General features: G+C 41.4%; 2 protein-coding genes across 2 annotated transcripts; both read left to right on the top strand.

The window, feature by feature from the left end:
* The first annotated feature begins 1029 nt into the window (after nucleotides 1–1029).
* mfsd6l (major facilitator superfamily domain containing 6-like) lies at nucleotides 1030–2802 on the top strand. The gene has a single exon (XM_063470496.1). It carries the CDS (start codon nucleotides 1030–1032, stop codon nucleotides 2800–2802), a length of 1773 nt encoding a protein of 590 aa, XP_063326566.1.
* A 2702-nt stretch (nucleotides 2803–5504) lies between these two features.
* On the top strand, nucleotides 5505–15705 carry zgc:171844 (uncharacterized protein LOC100151763 homolog). The gene is made up of 6 exons (XM_063470495.1): nucleotides 5505–5706; nucleotides 10337–10457; nucleotides 13228–13301; nucleotides 14088–14202; nucleotides 14809–14879; nucleotides 15001–15705. The coding sequence occupies exons 1-6, from the start codon at nucleotides 5628–5630 to the stop codon at nucleotides 15123–15125; spliced, it is 585 nt and encodes a 194-aa protein (XP_063326565.1). The 5' UTR covers nucleotides 5505–5627; the 3' UTR covers nucleotides 15126–15705.
* The last annotated feature ends 5841 nt before the right edge of the window (nucleotides 15706–21546 follow it).

Raw genomic sequence — 21546 nt, 5'->3', positions numbered from 1 at the left:
ATATTGTTTTAGTAAGTATCCAAAACATGCAAGTTTAATTTATATAATTTTTCAAGGGATCTTATATCTGTTTTCACTCTTGTATGCTTTTCATACAAGTTTCACACAAGACAGATACAAACTTTATAAGATTTATATACATCTTTTCCATATGGGACTGGACATGAATAACTTGAGCTTATTATATAATATTAAACTAAAGTGTATTTCTATCTAGCTTGGCATCTTGACAATCCTTTCTTTAAATATGTAACACATTCTAGGGTCAACTTGAGGAAAAGCAGATCTGAAAGTGTAAAACTGAGGTCAGAGGTCAAATGCGATGTGATATTTAGATGGAAACTGTAATGTGACATTTAGAGTCCTCATACACCAGTATCATTTCCTGATTTTTGCCAATACAAACAAAGGCAGCAGAATCTAAAGCACACTTCTGAAGATAAAAGACATTTTATGAAAGTTTGACTTTATTTGTCATTGAAGAAGAGGTCAGAGGTCAAAGGAACTAATATTTAGAATCCCTATATATCTATATGCTGTCAATATAAACAATGGCAGTAAGAAAAATAGTTTTAAATAGCTTTATATAGCATTATTACCACTTTGACCTTTAGATAATTTTGCCTTTCTTTAAGGAGAGGTCAGAGGTCAAATCTTTGTACAAGACTTTCTGTATGTTGACAATACACTCATTAGATTTATAGGTTCTAAGTTTTAAGACTTCTCCTTGGCGGAGGTAATGATCCCAAACATATTCTTGTGTGCAGTGTTCACGTTGACCCGTATCAGGCAAGATATAAACCCATGTCTTAAGGAGATGTGATGGACATTTTCACAGATTTTACAGCAGATTCAGGAAAATAACTGCAGTCTAAACATGAATACTTCAAGAAGCTCTGATGCCTTTTCAGAATGTATTAGTATCAAAAGACTGAAGTATCTGCACTAACATGTTTATATTTTCTCTCTGTCTCTCAGTTTGAATCGCTCCATGTGACAGCTAGCAGGACGGACGCTAGAAGCTCAAACATGAAGAGGATCAAGCAGATTGACATAAATCGAGCTCTCGCTATGGCTGGCACCTTTAACTTCCTGTGCTCCTGCGCTAGAGCATGCTTGCTGCCCTTCCTCACCCTGTACTTCAGACAGCTTGGCCTGACTCCTGCCATGACGGGCATCGTCATGGGTACCAAGCACTTTGTTACGCTGGTGTGGAGCCCCGCGGCGAGCCTGCTCTCCAAACACTACAACAAGAGACGAGCGGTGATCTGCGGCTCTGTCGTGTTTTCAGCAGCAGCCGCTCTGCTCCTCCTGCTCATCCCGCACACGGATATGCATGCATGGACTTGTAACGCCTCGGATCCGCACGTCAGCCCGACCCAAAATCCATCTGATATACTGTTAGTGAACATCACTGGACCTGTAACATCCCACCCAAAACTTCATGTTTCCCAGTCGCTTGTCACTCATCTTCCTGATGCTGATAGGAAAGCTCCTGTTATTACAAATGAAACTTCACCTCATCATCATCACCATCACAATCACAATCATACCACTGAATCTCCTCTTCTTTATGTGCCACAAAAGAATGACTCAAAGGTGCTTGAAAGTTCCAGCAGCTCTTTGGCAACTCCAGTCAGAAACAAGAGGTCTGAGCTGAAATCAGAGCAGCCCACGGGGGAGAAAAAGGATGAGAGTTCTTTGGGCTTCCTGGGCAGCCTAAAGGCGATGGACACTCAGCATCAGCTCTTCTTCTTGATACTCATCATCGTGTGTGTGTGGGAGGCGGCGTCCGCCCCCCTGGAGTGGAATGTAGACGACGGCCTCTACGAATATTTAGATTTCGCGGACGCCTCGGACCGCTACAGCAGCACCAGAGTGTGGGGTGTACTTGGAGCGGCATGCGGGGTTGGGGGAACCGGCCTGCTGGTGAGCCAACTGACGTGCCTCATAGCTGCTCAGACCTCGAGGAGTGTGGTGCATTTCTACTGCTATGCCAGCCTAGCATTTCTGGTCCTGCCCCTGGCCATGTCCCTCCCTCTCTACCTGAACAAGAAGCGAAACAGGACCAGCGGGCTCCTGAAAGCCCTGCAACTGGTGCGCGGCTCCCCACAGGCTGTGCTCTGCGTCTTCACCACCCTGCTGGTCGGGGTGGCGAAGTCTCCCATCGACAACTTCCTACTGTGGCAGATGCAGGATCGCGGAAGCAGTGAGCTGCACATGGGACTATCTCTTGCCCTCGCTCTGCTCTCGCAGGCCGCCTTCCCTCTGATGGCTGGCCGAGTCTCCAGGCTGCTCGGCCCTAGGAGGATGCTCGCAGTTGGAGCCGCGAGTCTTGGCCTGCAGTGCTTCTACTACTCCTTCCTCTGGGGAGCGTGGGCTGCACTGCCTGCTCAGGTGCTGAGTTGTTTCAGCAGCGGAGCTCTCTGGTGGGCCGTGAAGCTCCAGTGTGAGGACATCGCCACACCAGGGGCTGAGAGGAGCGTCAGGAGGGTCTACAAGTCCCTCTCTATTCATCTGGGTAGTGCACTGGGGAGTTTGGCCGGAGGGTTTGTGGCCCAAAGCATCGGGCTTACATGGATGTTCAGAGGACTGGCGATGGTTTTGATGGTATGGTGTGTGTGCCTGCCCCTGCTCCAGTGGAAAGCACCCCACCACCGCAGGATTAACTATTCCCGCCTGCTGGCAGCGGATGCAAGCGAGGCCAGTGACTCCGAGTCAGAACAGGAGAGAGACTGGCTTGATAAAGCAATGGAAAATGACAAAAGCAACAACAACAGTGGAAGGAGGGTAAACCACTAAAACCTCCAGACGGTGAAAATACTAAAAGGAGCATAAAGCAATTCTGTGAATAAGAAGAATAAATTCACTGTCACATAATAAATTAATCGGATTTTGCTATTAATATGGAAATGGGAATCATCGTTCCCCTCGAGCTCTGCAGCCTCGCTTAAAGATATGTCACTCTTCATCACCAAGTTGCACAGTCCAGATGGGGATGATTGATTTCCCACCCTGACAGAATTCATTACAATCAAAAGTGTTGACTTTTCCTTCTCATTACTTTTCCATCAGAATTAAATGTTACGCCATCCAGTCTGTCCCTCCTTTTTCTTTTCTTTTCTTTTATCAGTCTGCGAGTGTCAGCTGTACGGATGGATTTTGGGATTCATCTCTGGGCCTCCTGAGCTTTTACTAATGTATATTTGCATAAGCAGTTATTGTTTTCTAAAGCAAACAAGGCAGCAGGATTACAGGCGAGCAAATCAATTACTCAGTGCCACCGGGCAGCTTAAACAGCCAGAGGTATTGTGTTAATGGAAGCATGGAAGCTTCTCTCAAGGTGTATAAACACAAGACGTGTGCAAAAGGTGAGGCCAAACTGTTGCACCACCACACCCGAACCTGCTGTTAATCAGCTGGAGAAGTCGCCGCTGACTGCTCTCACTTATCAGCTTTGTGTCTCCCTCTGGACTCTAAACTCTGAACTGAGGATTTAGATTAAGCGAGATGAAAATCTTTGTTTATGTGTATTGAACTGGGGTAACTTGAGCACATTCAAAATGTGTTGTGCAAAAATGACTTGAGTTGTACAGTCCTGAGCTGTGACGACATTCAGAAGACACCTGTGTAAGATTTTATTTGTCTAATTTATATTTCTGCTCATGTCAGATGTTCTCTCTCTATAAAAGATGGATTTAGCCTGTGAAACCATAAATCTGCATTTCTTGCACTGACCAGCAGGGGGCAAATGCTACGTTTGGAGAAAGGACTCCAATTATATAGAAGTCTATATGAAAGAGAACCTATTTCTGATCCAATTTATCATAAATGCTTTTCCAATGAGTTTATGGTCTTAGTTGCGAGCATAAAGTGTTCTTATTTTGTAAATTATGGTCCAGTTTAGAGTTTAATAGACAATAAATGAGAGTATACTATAGGTCCTATAGTATAGGACATGGCTTTACAAGTACAAGTGTAACTCCATAGAGTCCTCAGTCAGATTCAACCTTGCTCAAGATGGCTATGGCCAAACTGCTGAACTAAAAGCTTTAAAAACCAGTCAGTGGAGTAACACTGGTTAAGTCCATCTTTTATATACAGTCTGTGGGAATGCTGTAAGTGGAAAAAACTTTTTGTCTCCAAATGAAAACTGTGAAATCTGATATTTTACCTCAGGTTTTGTCTTCACTTAAAAGTGCTAAACATTTAATTTCTATGCAGTGAGGTAGCATTGATCTAAGGGCTCCATAAGATTATTATAGTTGCAGGTTTTTTTGTTTTTTAATGGTATATAAAAGAAATGATTGTTATGTGTTTGGGGGGTTTGAATGATTATATTGCTACTTACTTTGTATGATCTAAAAGCCAAAGTAGATAGTAAAAACTTGAATGTGCGACACATTTTGAGCCAGTTTTAGAAACAGTGTTCACTCTGTCGGGCTTACAGATGTTCTTGCCCTGTCATATAACATGAATGGCAGTCATTTTCCTTCATGTGCTTCTGGGCTTGTGGCAACAAATGTGTGAAGTGTCTGGCTGGCTTCCTGGATGTGGGACATGGCTATCTATGGCACAGTGGCAGCTCTAGCGTGCGGGCAGACGCATGCTGCACTCCCCGAACATCTGGCCTGCTGCCTCGAGGGCCCGCCTGCGTGAAATCGAGTTCTCTCCACTTTGTCGAGAGCTGAACTCAGTCAGGCTCGATGAAAAATTCATGATGAAAGACAGCTGGATTCTCCTGTGGAGAGTGCTACTGTTGTGGTTACAGTGGAGGAAACCATTAAAACGGCAGACGTCTGTTTAACCTTTGTTGTCTTTTGTTGTTTTAAAATGAGGGTAGGAGGAGTGACCTTTGTGCCTTTGCCTAACATCCAGTGAACCTGCGTAGAGATTTTTTTATAACCACCATAGTAATCCACACTGAGATAGACTGCCATTAACGCTGATGATGATGGTTCTCTGAGACTGGAACCATGAGAGATATACCTGAACTTTTTGAGGGTGGGATTTGAAAGTTTGACTAAAATGTCTCAGTTCATTGATCTCCATGAATTCTGATTCAGACATTTGTGCTCCTCTGAAGGTGAAGTCAGTTAAGTTTTGGATTTAAAAAAGCAGAACTTGCTTATAAAGAGATTTCATTCCCCATCTTTGGGAAAGAGTACATTCATGACAAGCACTGCTGTCTATAAATATCACCTGGCATGGCTTTAGGCTCCTTATAATCTGACATCCTTTAAGATCTTAATGTGACTCAGTGTGAAAGAACAAATTTAGTTTGGAGCATTTTTTTTTCTCTCTTGATGGATTTAATTATAATTTTCCACATTTTCCCACTTTGCACTCATTGCTTTGCTCCTGCCAGTCAGTAGGTGGAGCCTCGGAGCTCGCATGAGGTGCAACAGCTTTCTTTTTTTCCATGCTCAGAGATCCACGGCTGTAGGACTGGATGGACTCAGCATCAGCTGCCAGCTGTCCTCTCTTTGTGTTTCCTCATACGTTTGGGCAATGCTGCATGGACCTGGGGGACACCTTTTAATATTCATTTTAAGCTTGTGCGAGAATCTCCTTTGAATTTCCTCTGCAGACAAAGAAGAAGTGTCTTTTTTTTCTTTTTAAGAAAAATGGAAAAAGAGAGAAAATCCTCTCAAGTGTGCGGCGCTCTGGAAGAGACGCAGGTGGATGAAGTGGCGGAGAAAGCAGGTGAGTTTCTGAGCATCGTGTTTGAGTTTGCCTGTGTGGGTGTGTTGCTGCTGCGAGAAGTGATCGAAGGAAGCAGACTTTTAGATCCTTGAAGATCACCACCGTGAGCATCATGTTAAAGTTGTATGTCAGCAGGGCCGTAGTCAGGGCTCCCTCGGGCTGGGGGCGGGCTATGTGTAAGAAGTTTACCAGAATAGTTCAGTTATCAACATTAATCCCATCTCCTATGGACAATTAATTAAATGATGTCAACCTTTTTTATTACAATTGTTTTTCATTCCCTAGTATACTCAAATTTTAAAATATAAATACACAAATGGCAATAAGAGCAAAATGAAGCAACCAGCAGCTTGGTCTGCAGCAATGTGCCTGAAAGTAATCCTTTAATTTAGTTTTTTTTTTTTTATGGGAGCAAAAAGTCTCTCTTTAACTGATGTATAGATTTTTTTTCTCTTAAAAAAATGAAACACAGTGGAAGATAATCTACACATATTCACATTTCTGTGACACAAGAAGAAGAAAAGCGGTGCATTCAGCTGAGGCGTGAACGTTTTGACTTACTTAAAGAATGATCCAGCTGTCTAAACTCAGCAGCCCAAACAAAGTCTCCTCAGTGAGTAGTCCCAACAGCTATAGTTTATATGCCGACCAAAATTAGAACATTTTACTTAAAATAACATTTTGCTGAATTTGTAAAAAATATATATATTTGTGGGAACATCTGTATACTGTTAGGGCTATAAGTATTTGGACAATGACACTTTTTTCTGTAATTTTATCATAATTAATCTTAAATCAAAAAGTAAAAGCTGTGATTGAAGTGTGGAATTTCAGCTTATAGTTAAGAGACTGACAAAGTTTCACAGGTTAGAGTTAAGTGTCAATCATATATATTTCACCCTGTAATATTCTTAATATTTATAATTGAGCGATTTGTATATATTAATGCTGTTTCTTAAATTTGTAATTTTTGTAATATATCGTATTTTTTTAATTAGTCTGTTACTGTTACTGTCTTGGAGTAACTATAACCTGCATAATTTCTTATGGATTATTAAAGTATTCTGATTCTGACCAACAAAAGTTTTTCATTAATTGTTTTAGGAATTACATTTTTATGCCTTGTTCTCTGCGTTCGGAGACTCGTAATTAGTAGTAATTATTAGTTTTTAATGGTCCTCAGCCGGAAAAGGGTGGCGTGCCCACTCCGGGTCAGGGACGAGTTCCTGCCCCAAGTGGAGGAGTTTAAGTATCTCGGGGTCTTGTTCACGAGTGATGGGAGAAGGGAGCGGGAGATCGACAGACGGGTTGGTGCAGACTGTACTGGTCTGTTGTGGTGAAGAGAGAGCTGAGTGTAAAACCGAAGCTCTCAATTTACCAGTCGATCTACTCCCATACCCTCACCTATGGTCATGAGCTGTGGGTAGTGACCGAAAGAACGAGATCGCGAATACAAGTGGCGGAAATGAGCTTCCTCCGAAGGGTGGCTGGCCTCTCCCTTAGAGACAGGGTGAGAAGTTCGGTCATTCAGGAGGGGCTGATAGTAGAGCCGCTGTTCCTCCACATCGAAAGGAGCCAGTTGAGGTGGTTCGGGCATCTGACAAGGATGCCTCCTGGGCGCCTCCTGGGTGAGGTTTTCCAGGCATGTCCCACCGGGAGGAGGCCCCGGGGCAGATCCAGGACACGCTGGAGAGATTATATCTCTCAGCTGGCCTGGGAACACCTTGGTGTTCCCCCGGACAAGCTGGAGGAGGTGGCTGGGGAGAGGGAGGTCTGGGCTTCTCTGCCTGGGCTGCTGCCCCCGCGACCCAGCCCCGGATAAGCGGAAGAAAATGGATGAATGGATGGATGTTTTTAATAGTGGGATGAAATTTATAACTCGTGCTTCTGTGCTGTGTTTCCTGTCTTGTGTTGCTCTGCTTGGCCTTTGCTGCAGTCACCTTCAGCTGCTGCTTGCTTGTGGGACTTTGCGCCTTCAGTTTTGTCACACACTTATGGACCTACAGCAACATTCAAAAGAGAAAAAAAAACAGTTACGGTTGACAGCAGCAAAAATCTGAAAGGAAACGACATCAAAGATTTTTGGATTGGGAGCTCGAGACGAGTAAACGATACAGTTTGCGTGTTGACATGAAGCTTCTGTATAAAGTGCATAATTTAAAGTGACAGGGTGAAATAAAAAGCTTCAAACAGTTTCTGACAGAAAGCTCGGAGCCCGCCCGCGAGCTCGGAGCAAAAATAATGACAAGAAAAGGAACGCATGCATATTAGTTCAACACTAAAACACCTGCTGATAATTAATATGTAGATGAACAGCGGCGGGATCGCCATGCGGGGAGTTTAAGGGTTTGTGTTGGCTCGCTGTTCCCCGGTGAGTCAGTGTGATTGTAGTATCTTTTCACACAAGGTCGGGTAATTAAAAGCCAATCCAAGCTCTGCTGGATGACTCATCGCTCCTGGTGAGGAGTAGGAGGCTGCGGGAGCAGGGTGGGGAATGCAGTTATTCAGGGATGTGTAGAGAGCTACTTGGGGGAAGTATCCACAAAGCTCTGATCACATCGTAGCAGGAAGCTGTTTTAGACCCAAGGTGGTTTTAATTGCTTGTTTGACTATCTTGATTTTGATTTTCCTAGAGAAATTTGCCACACATGGCTTACATGTTAAAATCCATTGTTGCAACCAAGTTAAAATAAAAACTGGAAGTATTCGACAAGCCAACAATCCTGACTTTGCTTTCAATGTGCACAGACCAGTGTTGCCAACTCCTCAGTAAGGAAAATCGCTATTGGCTGTCCTAAAAGTCGCTAGAAGTCGCTAAATGACGTCATCACCTAATTTGCATAATTGGTCATGCTAATATAATTGTAACCTATGTTGTTGGAGAGAGAAATAACATCGTGGAAGAGACATAAAGTGAGTAAAAAACGTCCTAAATGCATTTAGAGTTTATTTAGAACTAAAAATTAAATTTCTTTTAGCAATTTTTTTTTTTAATGTCACAATTCCAACCCTGCTCCTTTACCTGGGCCTGGACCGGCAAAAGTGACCCGAAATAGGCACTCTGGTGGAGTTACTTTGTGTGTGTGTGTGTGTTTATAAGTAGTTTTAAACCTTGTGATCCACAAAACAGCATAAGAGTAAAAGAAGAACTGCCTGCGTTACAGCACCCGCTGCTTGTTGAGAGTAAAAGCATACCCGCTTTCACGTCTTTTTTAGCGACTTTCTTTAGAAAAAAAAGTCGCTAGGGGGTCTGAAAACTCGCTAAATATAGCGACAAAGTCGCTAAGTTGGCAACACTGGCACAGACAGCAACAGCTTGCATAATTAGGCTGTGACGCATGAATCAGCACCCACAATACCAAAGTTCTGCACCTGGATCTCTTGAAAAAATGCAGTTGTACACCTGTCCTGCTGCTACATTTAAATATTAGAAGTATACATAGATTAAAGTTACACATACAAACCACACACTAGTAATAGTAATCAGCTGTTCTTGTGAAGACTGCTCCTCACACTCTATGCTTTGCTGGGATTTCCAGGGTAATTCAGTTAACAAAAGATACTTAAAAGGGACATATCATGCTTGTTCAGATTTTTTTTTTTTCATGTACTCTACCAGAGTAGCTTTGCACAAGTCACAGTTCAAAATAATGCTTATTTATCTTAACAAGTCTGGAGGCTGTAGCCCCTCTGTTTATCCACCATCTTAAACAAACTCCGCTAGCTCTTTCTCCTCTTATTTAAGCTAGTTTCATCTGATTGGCTGCCCATTAAATATAAGATTTGAATAGTAGGTGGGTGGGGCTTCTGTGGTGTGCGCCGGACATGACCATATCAGGGTTATCTACGGTGGCCCTGAGTGGTCAAACGCACTGCAGCTTAAGAAAACAGCAGCAAATAGAAAAATACTGATGACCGTCAGTGCTACACCTCAGCCTCTTAGTAGATGCACCTATGGTAAATATTTGAAAATCCTAGGTGACTTCCTTCTTGACTTATAGCATTCAGAGATGGTTTTGGGGGCACAATAACGTGACAGAACAGCTGTGAAAGTGAAGGAGACTGAGACACACTTAAAAAAAAGCGGAGGATTCATCTCTATTGTGATGGAGAAAAAGAAGCCACTCATGTGTGTTTTAATACTGTAGATACATGTTTGCTGTAGGGGTTTGCTGTTAGCCTGTTGCTTCATGATCGCCACAAAAGACAATAAAGCAACAAGATTTTTGTGATATTTTTTCTCAGTGTTTTTTCTTTTTCCATTGTGTTTTATTCTATTTCTGTTGTGTTTTGTGTGATTTTTGCTGTATTTTATATTTGTGCTTTTGACCTCTCAGGTCTACTATAGATAACCGCTCCCAGTGACTTCATTCAGAGCCAAAAGGTGAAAAAATGGGCAAAACAGAGCACTTAGGGCACTCACGGATTACATATACTGAGATCATCATTTAAAACTTTGGCTATGTTTAATACGAGTGCACACTTTGCAGCTATACATATATGTTTAAAAATAAGGAAAAGCATAACAGGTCCTCTGTATGCTTTCATGTTCGGAGCTAACTATGAGTAAACTCTCCAAGGTGCATTATCAGACCCGAACAGCTGCATTTTGATCTTGTCTGTCTCTCAGCAGATGATGTCATTTCCATGGCCGACTCCACAATCACCGTCGAGGATATCGAAGGAGAGCTGTTCAGAATCGAGCGAATACGAGACATTCTCGTGCGGAGAGAGTCAGAGCTGAGATACATGTAAGATCTGCCTGTTCTCCAGACTTCTTCATGTTAGGTACATTTAAACATGCTCGAAGCATAAATCCAGACTACATCTCATTAGTTTAGTTTGTTTTTTGAGGATTTATGGTTCTCTGTCTTTTGGAGGAGGAGAGCTTTTGTAAGAGGATGAAATATTCTTCTGTTATCTCATGTGATGTTTTACTGTTTGGTCCCCTGCTGCCACATACACTGCAAAACTTTAAAGTTCAGGGATCTGAATGCACCAATATACTGCTAAGATACCCTCAGGAGTCAGAGATGATGCACCACAACTGTCAACCATCAGCGGCTGGAGCAGCCATGTGGATGATGGAAGTGAGGAAAACAGCCGTGCTATTTCAGGCCTTAGCAGACGAACAGCGCATATACACCCACAGTTTGTTTGTTATTTTGTTCAATCTTGAAAGCTGGCTTTTGTTTCTGCTGGTCTTTTCTCATTATTTTGGCGCAGCAGAGTAAGAAAGAGAGGCTAGCACTGCATAATATAGCCATATGGTGAACTTGAAAACTGAAAATAATCATTGTTGTTCTGGGTTTTGTTTTGTCTTTTGATGAAATATGTCATAAATATCATCTCTTTTCATGTTCAGCCATACCCAGAGGGTGAGAAGTGATGCACAGTCTCAATGTTCCTATCTCTCTTTTAGTTTTACTCACAATTATTAAAGCAATTGTTTTACTTTTTATACTAAACATGTAGCTGGGAGTCTTGGCTTAAATACATCAAGCAGGAAAAATTGTGCAAATAACAACAGTTCAACAAGAATCCTGTGAAAAATCTGTTCATTTACTCTGTTCATTAAATCTGCATGGTTTCATCCGTTTGACTGCATGCAGAAACCAAGCTGGTGCAATTACTTTTGTAGTAGTTCCCAGACTACTTTTAAATCAGGGTTAGCGCTCATCCTATTCCAGGAGAAGTGAAACCCAACTTGTCAGATCCGTTATAGACACAAAGCCTAGTTCACATTCCCACTGATACGTATTGTGGTCAACATATGGTTCCATTTCCTAAGTTAAGAAGTCGAACTTTAGACGTCACTTGTTCATGTGATTTATTTGTTCATGTAATTTTACATGGAAATGAAATTGATGACACAAAGAAGATTTATTATAGTTTATTTCTTTGACCTTTAAACAACAGGTTTAGCTGTTTCCTGTGTAGAGAGCTATTTACCCAATCTTTAATAATAATAACTGCCAATAGATGACTTTTTTATTCTACTATGTGGATAGTGTTATAACTTCAGACTTTTTGTACAGAACTGTGTAGAGTACTGTATAAAAGTTTTAACACAACACAAAGTAGTCATGGATTGGTCTCCCCAGAGCCCGGATCTCAGCATTATTTGAGCAGTGAAGGGTTAATCTTGACAAAGAACAGAACAAAAGGCAGCCAACATGCAAAGAAAAGCTTTCAGTGTCCTTCAAGAAGTCTAGAGAATTATTCCTGAACACTACTTAAAGACACTACAAGAAATCTGCATAAGAAAGTTCAGGCATAACAGAGTTCAAGAATAACGGTGGTCGTACCAAATACTGACTTTCAAGCTCATCACAATTGTAGAAACTCTCTTTTTGCCTTCTATACTGTGTTTCCATGTAAGTTTGCACACATTTCATTAAATCACTGCACATATTTTTCCATTTTCCTAGCAAAATGTAAAGAAATGGAGGGTTGCTCAAGACTTTTGAAGAACTTACTTAAGTTTACTGTTGCCTAATGTCAACAGCTAAGCAGGTCATATAGTTATTTCTTGGCTGACTTTCCATTCTGTTGTTAATGTTTAACAGCACATCCTTTTAAGCAGTTAATATAGTTAGCTAACTATTAGAGAACAGCATTAGTAAAGAGATAATAAGATAAACATTTTACATTCAGGGCTCCCCTTTATCTGGGTAGCAAAGCTTAAAGACTAAAAAGATTAAAAGTAACAAAATTAAGTAGCCGAATGTCAAACTCAGCCTTTGAAGCATAGTTCTATTATCCAACACTGTTTGGGTTTATTATGATGTTGTCTAAGTATCTTTCCTGTTTTTTTGTTTGTTTGTTTGTTTGTTTGTTTATTTTTTTTGGGGGGGGGGGGGTGTACCACAGAAGTCCTCTTATAGGCAGCAAACACAGCCTCGTCCTTTAGGCTCTCTGTGACGTTCATACAAACTCCTGCTTTCAAGCATTTTGAATAAACACGTCACTGTGCCTATGAGTCACGCTGACATATATACAGCTGAAGTACACTGAAGTGAAACCTATTTAATTAAAGCAGCAGCTCAGAGCACATCTATTACAGTCACTTTCCTCTTTTTAACACCACTGTTATTTATAGCAGCCCATACGTATGCGCACACACCACCACATACACAAATAATACCCATGCAACCAGCCCCTGTTGTTTTGAAATCGCCATCAGAGTCAGAGGACGAAATGAGATCTGATACTGTTAGGTGTGATTCATTCACAGAGGGCAATGTGGTGGTGTTACTTCAGCTAATAAACCACAGACCTCACTGTTATCTGTAAAATCTGGGTCCAGTGGTTGTTTGTTTGATATACCTATACAATTGTCACACAGAGGGCTGTATGTAACACAAGGTGGGAATTACCACATAAAACATATTGTTTCTAAAGCCCATGTGAAGACAAGTGTAGCTTAACTGTTGTTTTACCTGAATATCAGCTTGTTTATTGCAGATATCTAAAGTTTGGGAAAGAAATATTTTCTTTATTTGTCTGTTTTTCTCTCAGGATGGACGACATCCAGCTCTGCAAAGAAATCACAAGGCTGAAGCAGGAGTTGCAGAAGCTTGTCTCAATTCCAGGTAAATTAAAAAGTAGCCTGCGCCTATCGACTTTAACCTGGTGACAGTGTGCTTTGAGCAGGCCCTGTGCGGTTCTTGTTTGCTCTGTCATAGTTGAAAAGATATGAGCTGTCTCCAGTAACACAGTTCAGCGAGGACTGGAGTGAATTGAGCACATCTTCAGAACGAGCTTGCTGTCAATTAAAGAAAAATACTTTTTAAAAGAAAGGTTTTCAGGTCAAGCAACAATGAGTCTCTGGAGCCTTTTCTGTGTTCTACTTGAATTTTAGTTCTTTATTGTCGAAGGAATACTCACATTCCTCTGTTCATTAAGTTGAGATGGCAACCCAGAGAGAAAAGGCAGTTTCTCTGGCAACTAAAAAGAAAAAAAAATATGGTAGTAAAACTATCATAAAAAATTCCAAACTGTTCATTTGTTTGGAAGTGAGCAAACTTACAAATTCAGCGAAGGACGCAGTACTTATTTCCCCCACTGTGTGCAGAAGGGCATAAGAATCTATATTCTTGGTCGACTCTTGTGGTAGCAAAAAGAAGTCAAGATGAAAATGACCCTACTCACTCACCTCACTAACATTTATAACAAATTAGTTTCTCATCGTACTGAATACAACACGATGGGAGTAAAATAGAGGATGAAGCAGCTTTGAATTAAAGCTCAAGGCATCTCAATGAAACTGACGGATGCTGGCACAGTGGCTACATCCATCTCTTTTTATAAAGTCTATTGGTACACTGTACAGTGACTACAATTTCTAACAAAAGGCTTGTCTCGTGACTACTGAACAGACAAAGACAAGTCCAAAGAGGACAGGGAGAGAGAAGAGAAGCTGCTGCAGCAGATCAACAAGCTGGTGGAGACCAGAGACTTCCTTGTGGACGACGTAGAGTTTGAAAGGCTGAGGTGAGGCTAATGGATGAAAAGAGCTTTGACTGAGTGCCACACTCTGGTATTCAGGGGGATTACAGAGATGAGTCAGAAAGCAAAAAGCATCTCCTGACTTGTCTTTTAATTCTACAGTATATTATTGATTATCATGTCTGACGGTTCTGTCAGAGCACTTCGGTTCACCACCTTTGCCGTGTAACAGAATCTGGACAATAATCTGATCCTTCATGTGATGTTTCCACTGACAAAAGAGCATACAGCTTTAAAGCCTTAATTAGTTATTTGTTACTTAATTCTTCATATAGCTCCGCTCCTACACAGCCCCTTTCTATATTTTCCTAATTAATGATAGCATGTCCACCATCACTCACAGATCAGCTGTCGCTTCTGATAACTAGGTTGTTATTTCGGAGAAAAATCTGTCTGTAAAAACATAGCAGGAGCGTGACAGTCACCTCCGCTCATTAGTTAAAGCGAATGTGAAAATAAACTGGACTGTGAGGATGCTGTGATGCCCACAGCCTGGGATGTAAACAAGCCTAGGGGTGTTTAACAAGATGTAATAAAAATTTAAAACCCTGTAATTCACAGCGAATAACAAGGAAATATTCTTTTTCACAGGGAGAGAGAGGAAGACAGAGAGATGGCAGCCTTCTTACAGTCCAAATTTCCCAAAGCTTTGGCTGCAAAAGGTGAGTCTAACCAGAAAGCTGGCAGTTAACGGTTAACTATTAAAGCCAGTTAAGTAACCAGTAAATCTTAATGATTGTGAACCTACTGTGGTGATTGCACTGTCATGTCCTCTCCTTTAAGCTTCAGGTGCTTCGCAAGATCGAAAGGTGGCGTCTAAATCCCAGCAGACCTCAGCGCCGCTTCTCACTAAAACCGGCCTCACACTGCTGAAAGACTGCTGCGGCTTCACCTGCTCCGTCATGTGACTCAGAAAGCCCAGAAAGTGGGTTCTGCTCATCTGGGCGTTGAGTTTTCAGTGGGATAAATGTTTCGTCACACTTCCCAAGTGACGAGACGTTAAGACGAAAATTGACAACAGTTGATTCTATCTTCAAATGTACTTTTGTTAGTGTGTGTGTGTGTGTGTGTGTGTGTGCGTGTGTGCACATAAACAGGCTTCCTCAGTGCTTTCTTGTATCAGCTGTGTCCTTACAGGAAAGATTATATGTTTGCTGCTGTAATGTGAGTGACATGTACTGAAATAGTTTATCCGACGTGCTGCTGTGAAATACCGTGTATTGCAGCAGGAGAGCTTGCCGCCTTATGAATCTGCTAATGATTCCTGCTCGGTTACAGTACTTAGACGTTATTGTAGCTGCTCTGACGGTGCCATTAGCCTTTGAAGATATATTAGAAAGTGGAAATGTAGATATCTCTCTGAGAGCAAACTCTTACCAGTCTCACTTTGGTATATGCTGTGGCGGATTGATTAATGTAATTACATTGTTACGACTGTAACTGGGCATAACTTTTGTTTTTTAGTAAGGAGTCATGCAGTATTTGTTTAAAAAGAACATTTAAAAGACAAGTTTCACATGTGAGATCTGATTCATAGTAAACAACTGTGTCCACTATTTAGTAAGTTTCATGTAACTCTTAATGTAGCATCTTGGAGTGTTGTAATAAAGATTTTTAGTGCTCTTCCTTTGTGTTTGTCTTAAATATTAGATCCACGGGTTAAAGGAGCCTCCTCCCTTCTGTAGGTGTTCAGTGATCGCTCGCTGATATTTCACTTTGTTTCATTCAATGTGTGGTCCACGTAGTTCATGGACTCTTTTGCTGACTCCATCCAGAGACTACTCCAGCTGTGTGTAGCAGCAGTGTCAGCTCTAAAGTTCCCATTTTTAAAAGATATCGTCAACACATCAGCAACATCACACTCAGCTATAAAATCATGAGCAATTTTTAAAGTTGAATAATGTTTCATGTAATTATTAAAATAGTACATATTACATAGATAGAAAGAATGATTGATATGCATTGTTTATTAGATACAGCTTGCTCGGAGCGCCTTTTGCCTTCAAAGCTGCCTGAATGACATCTATGTCCAGATCTCCAACAGAGCATTTGACTACAGTGAACTCATTGTCATGTTTAAGAAACCAGCTTGAGATGATTTGACCTTTGGGACATGATGTGTTAACTGCTGGAAGCAGTCATCAGAACATAGGAACACTGTGGTCATAAAGGGATGAGCATGATCAGCAGCAATACACAGCAGCATGGATCCATGCAATGTTTTTCAGTCATTTATTGTAAGATTTTGTAAACTCTCTCTTTTGTAAATTAAAGCCTCAATTTCTGTTTCATAGCTGATGGAAACGACACCCAGTGAAGTTTTCTGCAGCTGTGTATCATCTGCTTCAAGCTTTGACATGTTTTGCATACAGAGATGCTCTTCTGCATACCTTGGTTGTAGCAAGTGGTTATTTAACATAATGTTGCCTTCCTATCAACTCGAAGCAGTCTAGCTATTCTCTTCTGACATCTGACATCAACAACATATTTTCACCCAGAGAACTGACGCTCTTTGGACAGTTTTTCTTTCACTGTGATGGTTTCTGAAATTGTCACGATTTGCTGGGCAGGACTCAAATGCAGGACTCTGAGATGTGCAAGCAGAAAAGGGTTTATTTACAGCACCAGGTGAGATATGTACATATATGCAGTGAATGTGGGGAGAGGGTTCCTGGGGTTCAGAGGGAAGGTCCAGGGCTGGGGGAAAAACTCGCTCACACACCTCTTCAATCAGTCCGTGATAGTGAAAACACTCAATCTGAAAGGAAGGGTGAAGTAAGTACAACGATCCAACGAGGACCAACACTCCACCGAGGCCTTAAGTACTGCCTGGAGTAATCAGCAGAGATGCGCAGCAGGTGAGTAGAGCATGGGCGTGGAATCCAGGATGGCACAGACGCCGCCCTGGTGGAGAAGGTGAGCACAGCAACCAGAGCAGCAAACGGCGAACCACGACAGAAATATTCAGTTTCTGAAATACTCAAAGCAGCTTGTGTCGCACCAACAACCATGCCACATTCAAAGTCACCTAAATCACCTTTCGTCCCCCGTTCTGATGCTCAGTTTGAACTTCAGCAGGTTAGAGTTAGACCATGTCTACATGCTTAAATGCACTGAGTTGCTGCCATGTGATAGGCTGATCAGATACTTGCATTAACACACAGCTGATCAGAGGCTCAGTGGTGAGTGGGATATGACATGCTGAAATATTTTTAGTTATGTATATGTGTATATGCGTTTACATGGTCAAACTAACAACTAGGTTGGTTTTCAGTATAAATCTTATCAGATGTCACTCATATTGAATAGTTATTTTATAATCCATATAATGTTTGCACAGTTCATGTTGATTATATATTAAAAAGCTACTGTGCGTGCGCTGCACTTCTGCCCGGTACACGTAGTGTAATTACCAGATAACAAAACCAGCTGTTTGGTGGAAGCCATGAACATAAATATCTGACCTGCTCAAAGAAATATTTTTTCGCCATCCTGCGCTTTACTGCCATGACAACAGGATGAGAGGCTGTTGCGCGTGTCTGGTGACGAGTTGAGGTATTTCTGTTCTCTGTGATGAGGAAGAAACCAGATGGTTTCAGTTCCACATAACTTACCTCAGCTGCCCTCCTCTCCACACGCACACACACAGGAATACACACTGTGGCCACTGATGACTCATACAGTGGAGATTTATTGTGTCCAAAAGCATAACTACTGTCACCAAAAATGCTTCCTGATGGACCATCCTGCTTGAATATGAATTTTCACTTCAGTTGCTCTTGTCCGTCCTGCTTTTGTCTGCACCTCTCCTCCAGGCAGTCACTTTTGCAGTTGCATTGTCATGACAGTTGATAAAGCTGGTTTCAGATAAACAGACCTACGTACGGACGAGCAACACTCTCCACTGCATTTCATTTGCAGGCTGAGAAAACTAATCAGGGCTCCATAGTGTGTGAACGTAGACAAGTTACTGCCAAGCCACTCTAATTAGATGCTTGTGGAAGCGCTTGTTCTCGCACATAGCGCTGGATGAGACATAAAAGAGTCCCAAGAAAGGCAATATCATGCTTTGCCAATTAAAGACTTTATGCTTTCTTAATTCTTTCTTCCCTTTCTTTTAACTGCTTTGACAGTATGTTCTTCTAAATGCCCTGAATAATCCCCAGCGGTGGAGGAAGCAAACCAATTCATGGTGCTGCCCACGCGTTTGGAGAGGCCTGCATCGCTCTGAGGCAGTTTATATTCTGTCCCTCTGGAAATCATCTCTGACATTTACTCCAGGGAAAGTAAATGAAAGATCTTTATGTGCCGGCATGTCAGGCGCTGGGAGAGGGAACCAAACAGAGCGTTATAGTGGGATGCAGACACTGCTGGCTGCAAGAGAAGGAGAAGGTGGTGGGAGGGAAAACAGAGAAAAGTTATAAAAACATTGCTCACAGACACACTTTTTACAACAAGGAGTTTTAATTGCTCTTTGTGTGGTATTACACAGAGGGAAAAAAGCACTTTTATATAACATTTTGAACCAAATTTGCTCTAAGAAATAAAAATGTTCTTGGGTGAAACAGTGACACAGTGACTCTGAGGGCTGGTGACTGCCATCACTGTTTCTGTCTCGTAGCAGGACTGTGTCCTGATCTCTGCAGAAGAAGAAATATAAATGTCTGTGATCACTTTTTAAAATCTTTTTATGTTCTCAGCTGATTCTTTGATTGACTTTGATGATGAAACACCATCACACTACTCTGCATTTAATCATTAGTTATTATTAATCTCTGGCTCAACGTGTCTTTTATCATGTCTCCCCCCCTCACCCCCAACCAATCACAGCAGAGGGCTGCCCCTCCCTGAGCCTGGTTCTCTCTGAGGTTTAGTCTTGTTAAAAGGGAGTTTTTCCTTCCCACTGTCGCTAAGTGCTGGCTTGTAGGAGGGTTAGTGATTGTTCTTTATATCTTTATAATATAAAGTGCCCTGACAGGACTGTTGTTGTAATTTGAAAACTAAATCAAACTAAATTGAATTAAATAAAATAGCTTCAGCTGTAGGCACCAAAGCCCCATGTATCTGTCGCTCAAACTCTCTGTTTTCAGGGAGAAAACTGTCAAACGTTAATGAGTTTAAAGTCAGGTCCGTAAAGGGAAAACAGCTATAACAGCACATTTTACACAGTGAATGAACTGATAGACCACATCAGGGCCTAGTATAACATAACTAAGGATTACTTTGAACTCTGAATCATGCTAAAACACTTAACAAATCGTAGAATAAGAGTGTTTTGGTGGGAATTTGAGTAATAGGTTCTCATTAATATTTGTGGGATGACAGAGCTCCGTACATATTCAGCAGGTTACACGGACAATCATTACAGGAAAGTCCATGAAAGCACCTGGAGAAGTATTCCTTAAGACTGCTTAAAGAGCTTGACTAAGATAGTTTGCACATGATTGCACATTACTGAAGATCTACTTAATTAGAAAAGATATGATTATTATTCAGTCTTTTAAAAACCAGTTCAGTGAAATATTTTGAGAAAACCCTTATAGTATAGTTCTGATTTAAAAGCAAGGATCATGTCACTTGGAGAATTCAGATTAATGGAGTGGGCGTTTTCTTTTTACACTCTGAACCTTTCACTAAAATCTCAGTTTTTACTGACCTGATCTCTGGAACATTTTCTAAGTGCTCATATCTAAAATACATTTCAAGAAAAGCATTAGCTGCTGTTGATGTATCAGGACACACAAAGAAATGGTCCCGATTATAATACTCCTAGAACTATCTACACCACTTGCTTTGGTGCCAACACATCATTTTAACTGTTATTAATGCAAATATCTACATTGTTTATGTATCTACAGTGTTATATGTTACAGTATTTAGTAATTACATGCATTTGTCTCCATACTTCAGCGGTAGCATAGCAACAGTGGCTTACTACATTGCAGCATTACTGCACAAACAGGTACGCTCACTCTGTGGCACAAATGTGAGACTCGTGCTTAAAAGACATGGGTTTAACTGCAGTGCAATAATCACAGGCTCACCCTGTTTGAGGATAAAATAAAGCATCTGTCTTGTTAGACAGCGATGATCACACATGCCTTGAAGACACAGACACTATCTGTAATTATTAACATGCTGCATTTTGATCTGTTCTGTGCTCACCCACATACTGCTACATGTGGTTTGTTTTAATGGGCATCTGCGGGTGTAAGAGAGTAAAACTATAACCTCTGCCAGGCTGTGAGTCACCGAGTCTGAGTCATGCACCACGGTCATGGTCAAACATAACAAATGTATTACCCTGCTGTCACTCTGAGGGACATTTCTCTGTGGAAACGGTCATTTATTTCTTGGAAAACTGCAAACTGATCTGCCTTCTGTGCCTGTGATCTTGTGTGTGACATTGTGTGTTCTGGGGTTTTTGTCCACTGTTTGCAAAGCAGGAAAAACCTGCTTGCTACACTCTTGGTATTCCCACAAGTTGTGCAGTTTGTAGTTTTTCCAGTTTTTCTATGTGGGAATATTAACTGACTCCAGGTTTGTTCTGTGGCTGTTGACGCAAGGTAGAGTGGATCTTTGCTTTTACATTGTTTGGACCAGATTCTAACCCTACATTCTGAATGTTGCGGCAGAAAGAGCCTCGTCAAACCAGGCAACATTTCCTAGTTTTGGTGAGCCTGTGTGAAATGTAGACTCACTTTGTCTGCATCTCTGCACCACTCATTACTTGGTTGTAACAAGCGGTTATTTGAGTTATTGTTGCCTTCCTATCAGCTCAAAGCAGCCTGACCATTGTCCTCTGACTTCTGGCATCAACAGGGCATTAGAGCTGTCACTCACTGGATATTTTCTCTTTTTCAGACCATTCTCTGTAAACCTTAGTAATGTTTGTGTGGGGAAAATCCCAGCAGATCGACAGTTTCTGAAATACTCAGACCAACACGTCTGTTACCAACAACCATATCACATTTAAAGTCACTTAAATCTCCTTTCTCACACATTATGTGCTCAGTTTGAACTTCAGCAGGTCATCTTGATCACATCTACAAACCTAAATGTATTGAGTTGCTGCCATGTGATTGGCTGATGAGATGCTTGCATGAATCAAGCAGCTGAACATATGTACCCAATAAAGTGACTGGTGAATGTATATCAAAATACCTATTATATAATATGCTGAAACTCATTATATGTAGGAGAACTGACTAGCTGAGTCATCTTTGAACTATACTGTGTTTACGTCCATAGTGAAACTAAAAACGTGGAACAGACTTGTTTTCAGATGTCACTTATATTGAATTGTTGTTTTACAATCCTTGTGTTTGC

The sequence above is a fragment of the Pelmatolapia mariae genome, linkage group LG4 (genome assembly GCF_036321145.2).
Source record: "Pelmatolapia mariae isolate MD_Pm_ZW linkage group LG4, Pm_UMD_F_2, whole genome shotgun sequence".
In the NCBI taxonomy this organism is placed as follows: Eukaryota; Metazoa; Chordata; class Actinopteri; order Cichliformes; family Cichlidae; genus Pelmatolapia; species Pelmatolapia mariae.
Note: the sequence above shows the minus strand (reverse complement) of the source record. Positions and strands in the feature narration are given on the sequence as shown.

Excerpts from the sequence above, each read along its gene's own strand:
- mfsd6l (XM_063470496.1), top strand. The coding sequence starts at position 1,030 with ATGAAGAGGATCAAGCAGATTGACATAAATCGAGCTCTCGCTATGGCT.
- zgc:171844 (XM_063470495.1), top strand. The coding sequence starts at position 5,628 with ATGGAAAAAGAGAGAAAATCCTCTCAAGTGTGCGGCGCTCTGGAAGAG. Across the intron at positions 10,458-13,227 it reads GAGTCAGAGCTGAGATACAT|GATGGACGACATCCAGCTCT; the intron begins GTAAGATCTGCC and ends TTTTTCTCTCAG. Across the intron at positions 13,302-14,087 it reads GAAGCTTGTCTCAATTCCAG|ACAAAGACAAGTCCAAAGAG; the intron begins GTAAATTAAAAA and ends ACTACTGAACAG.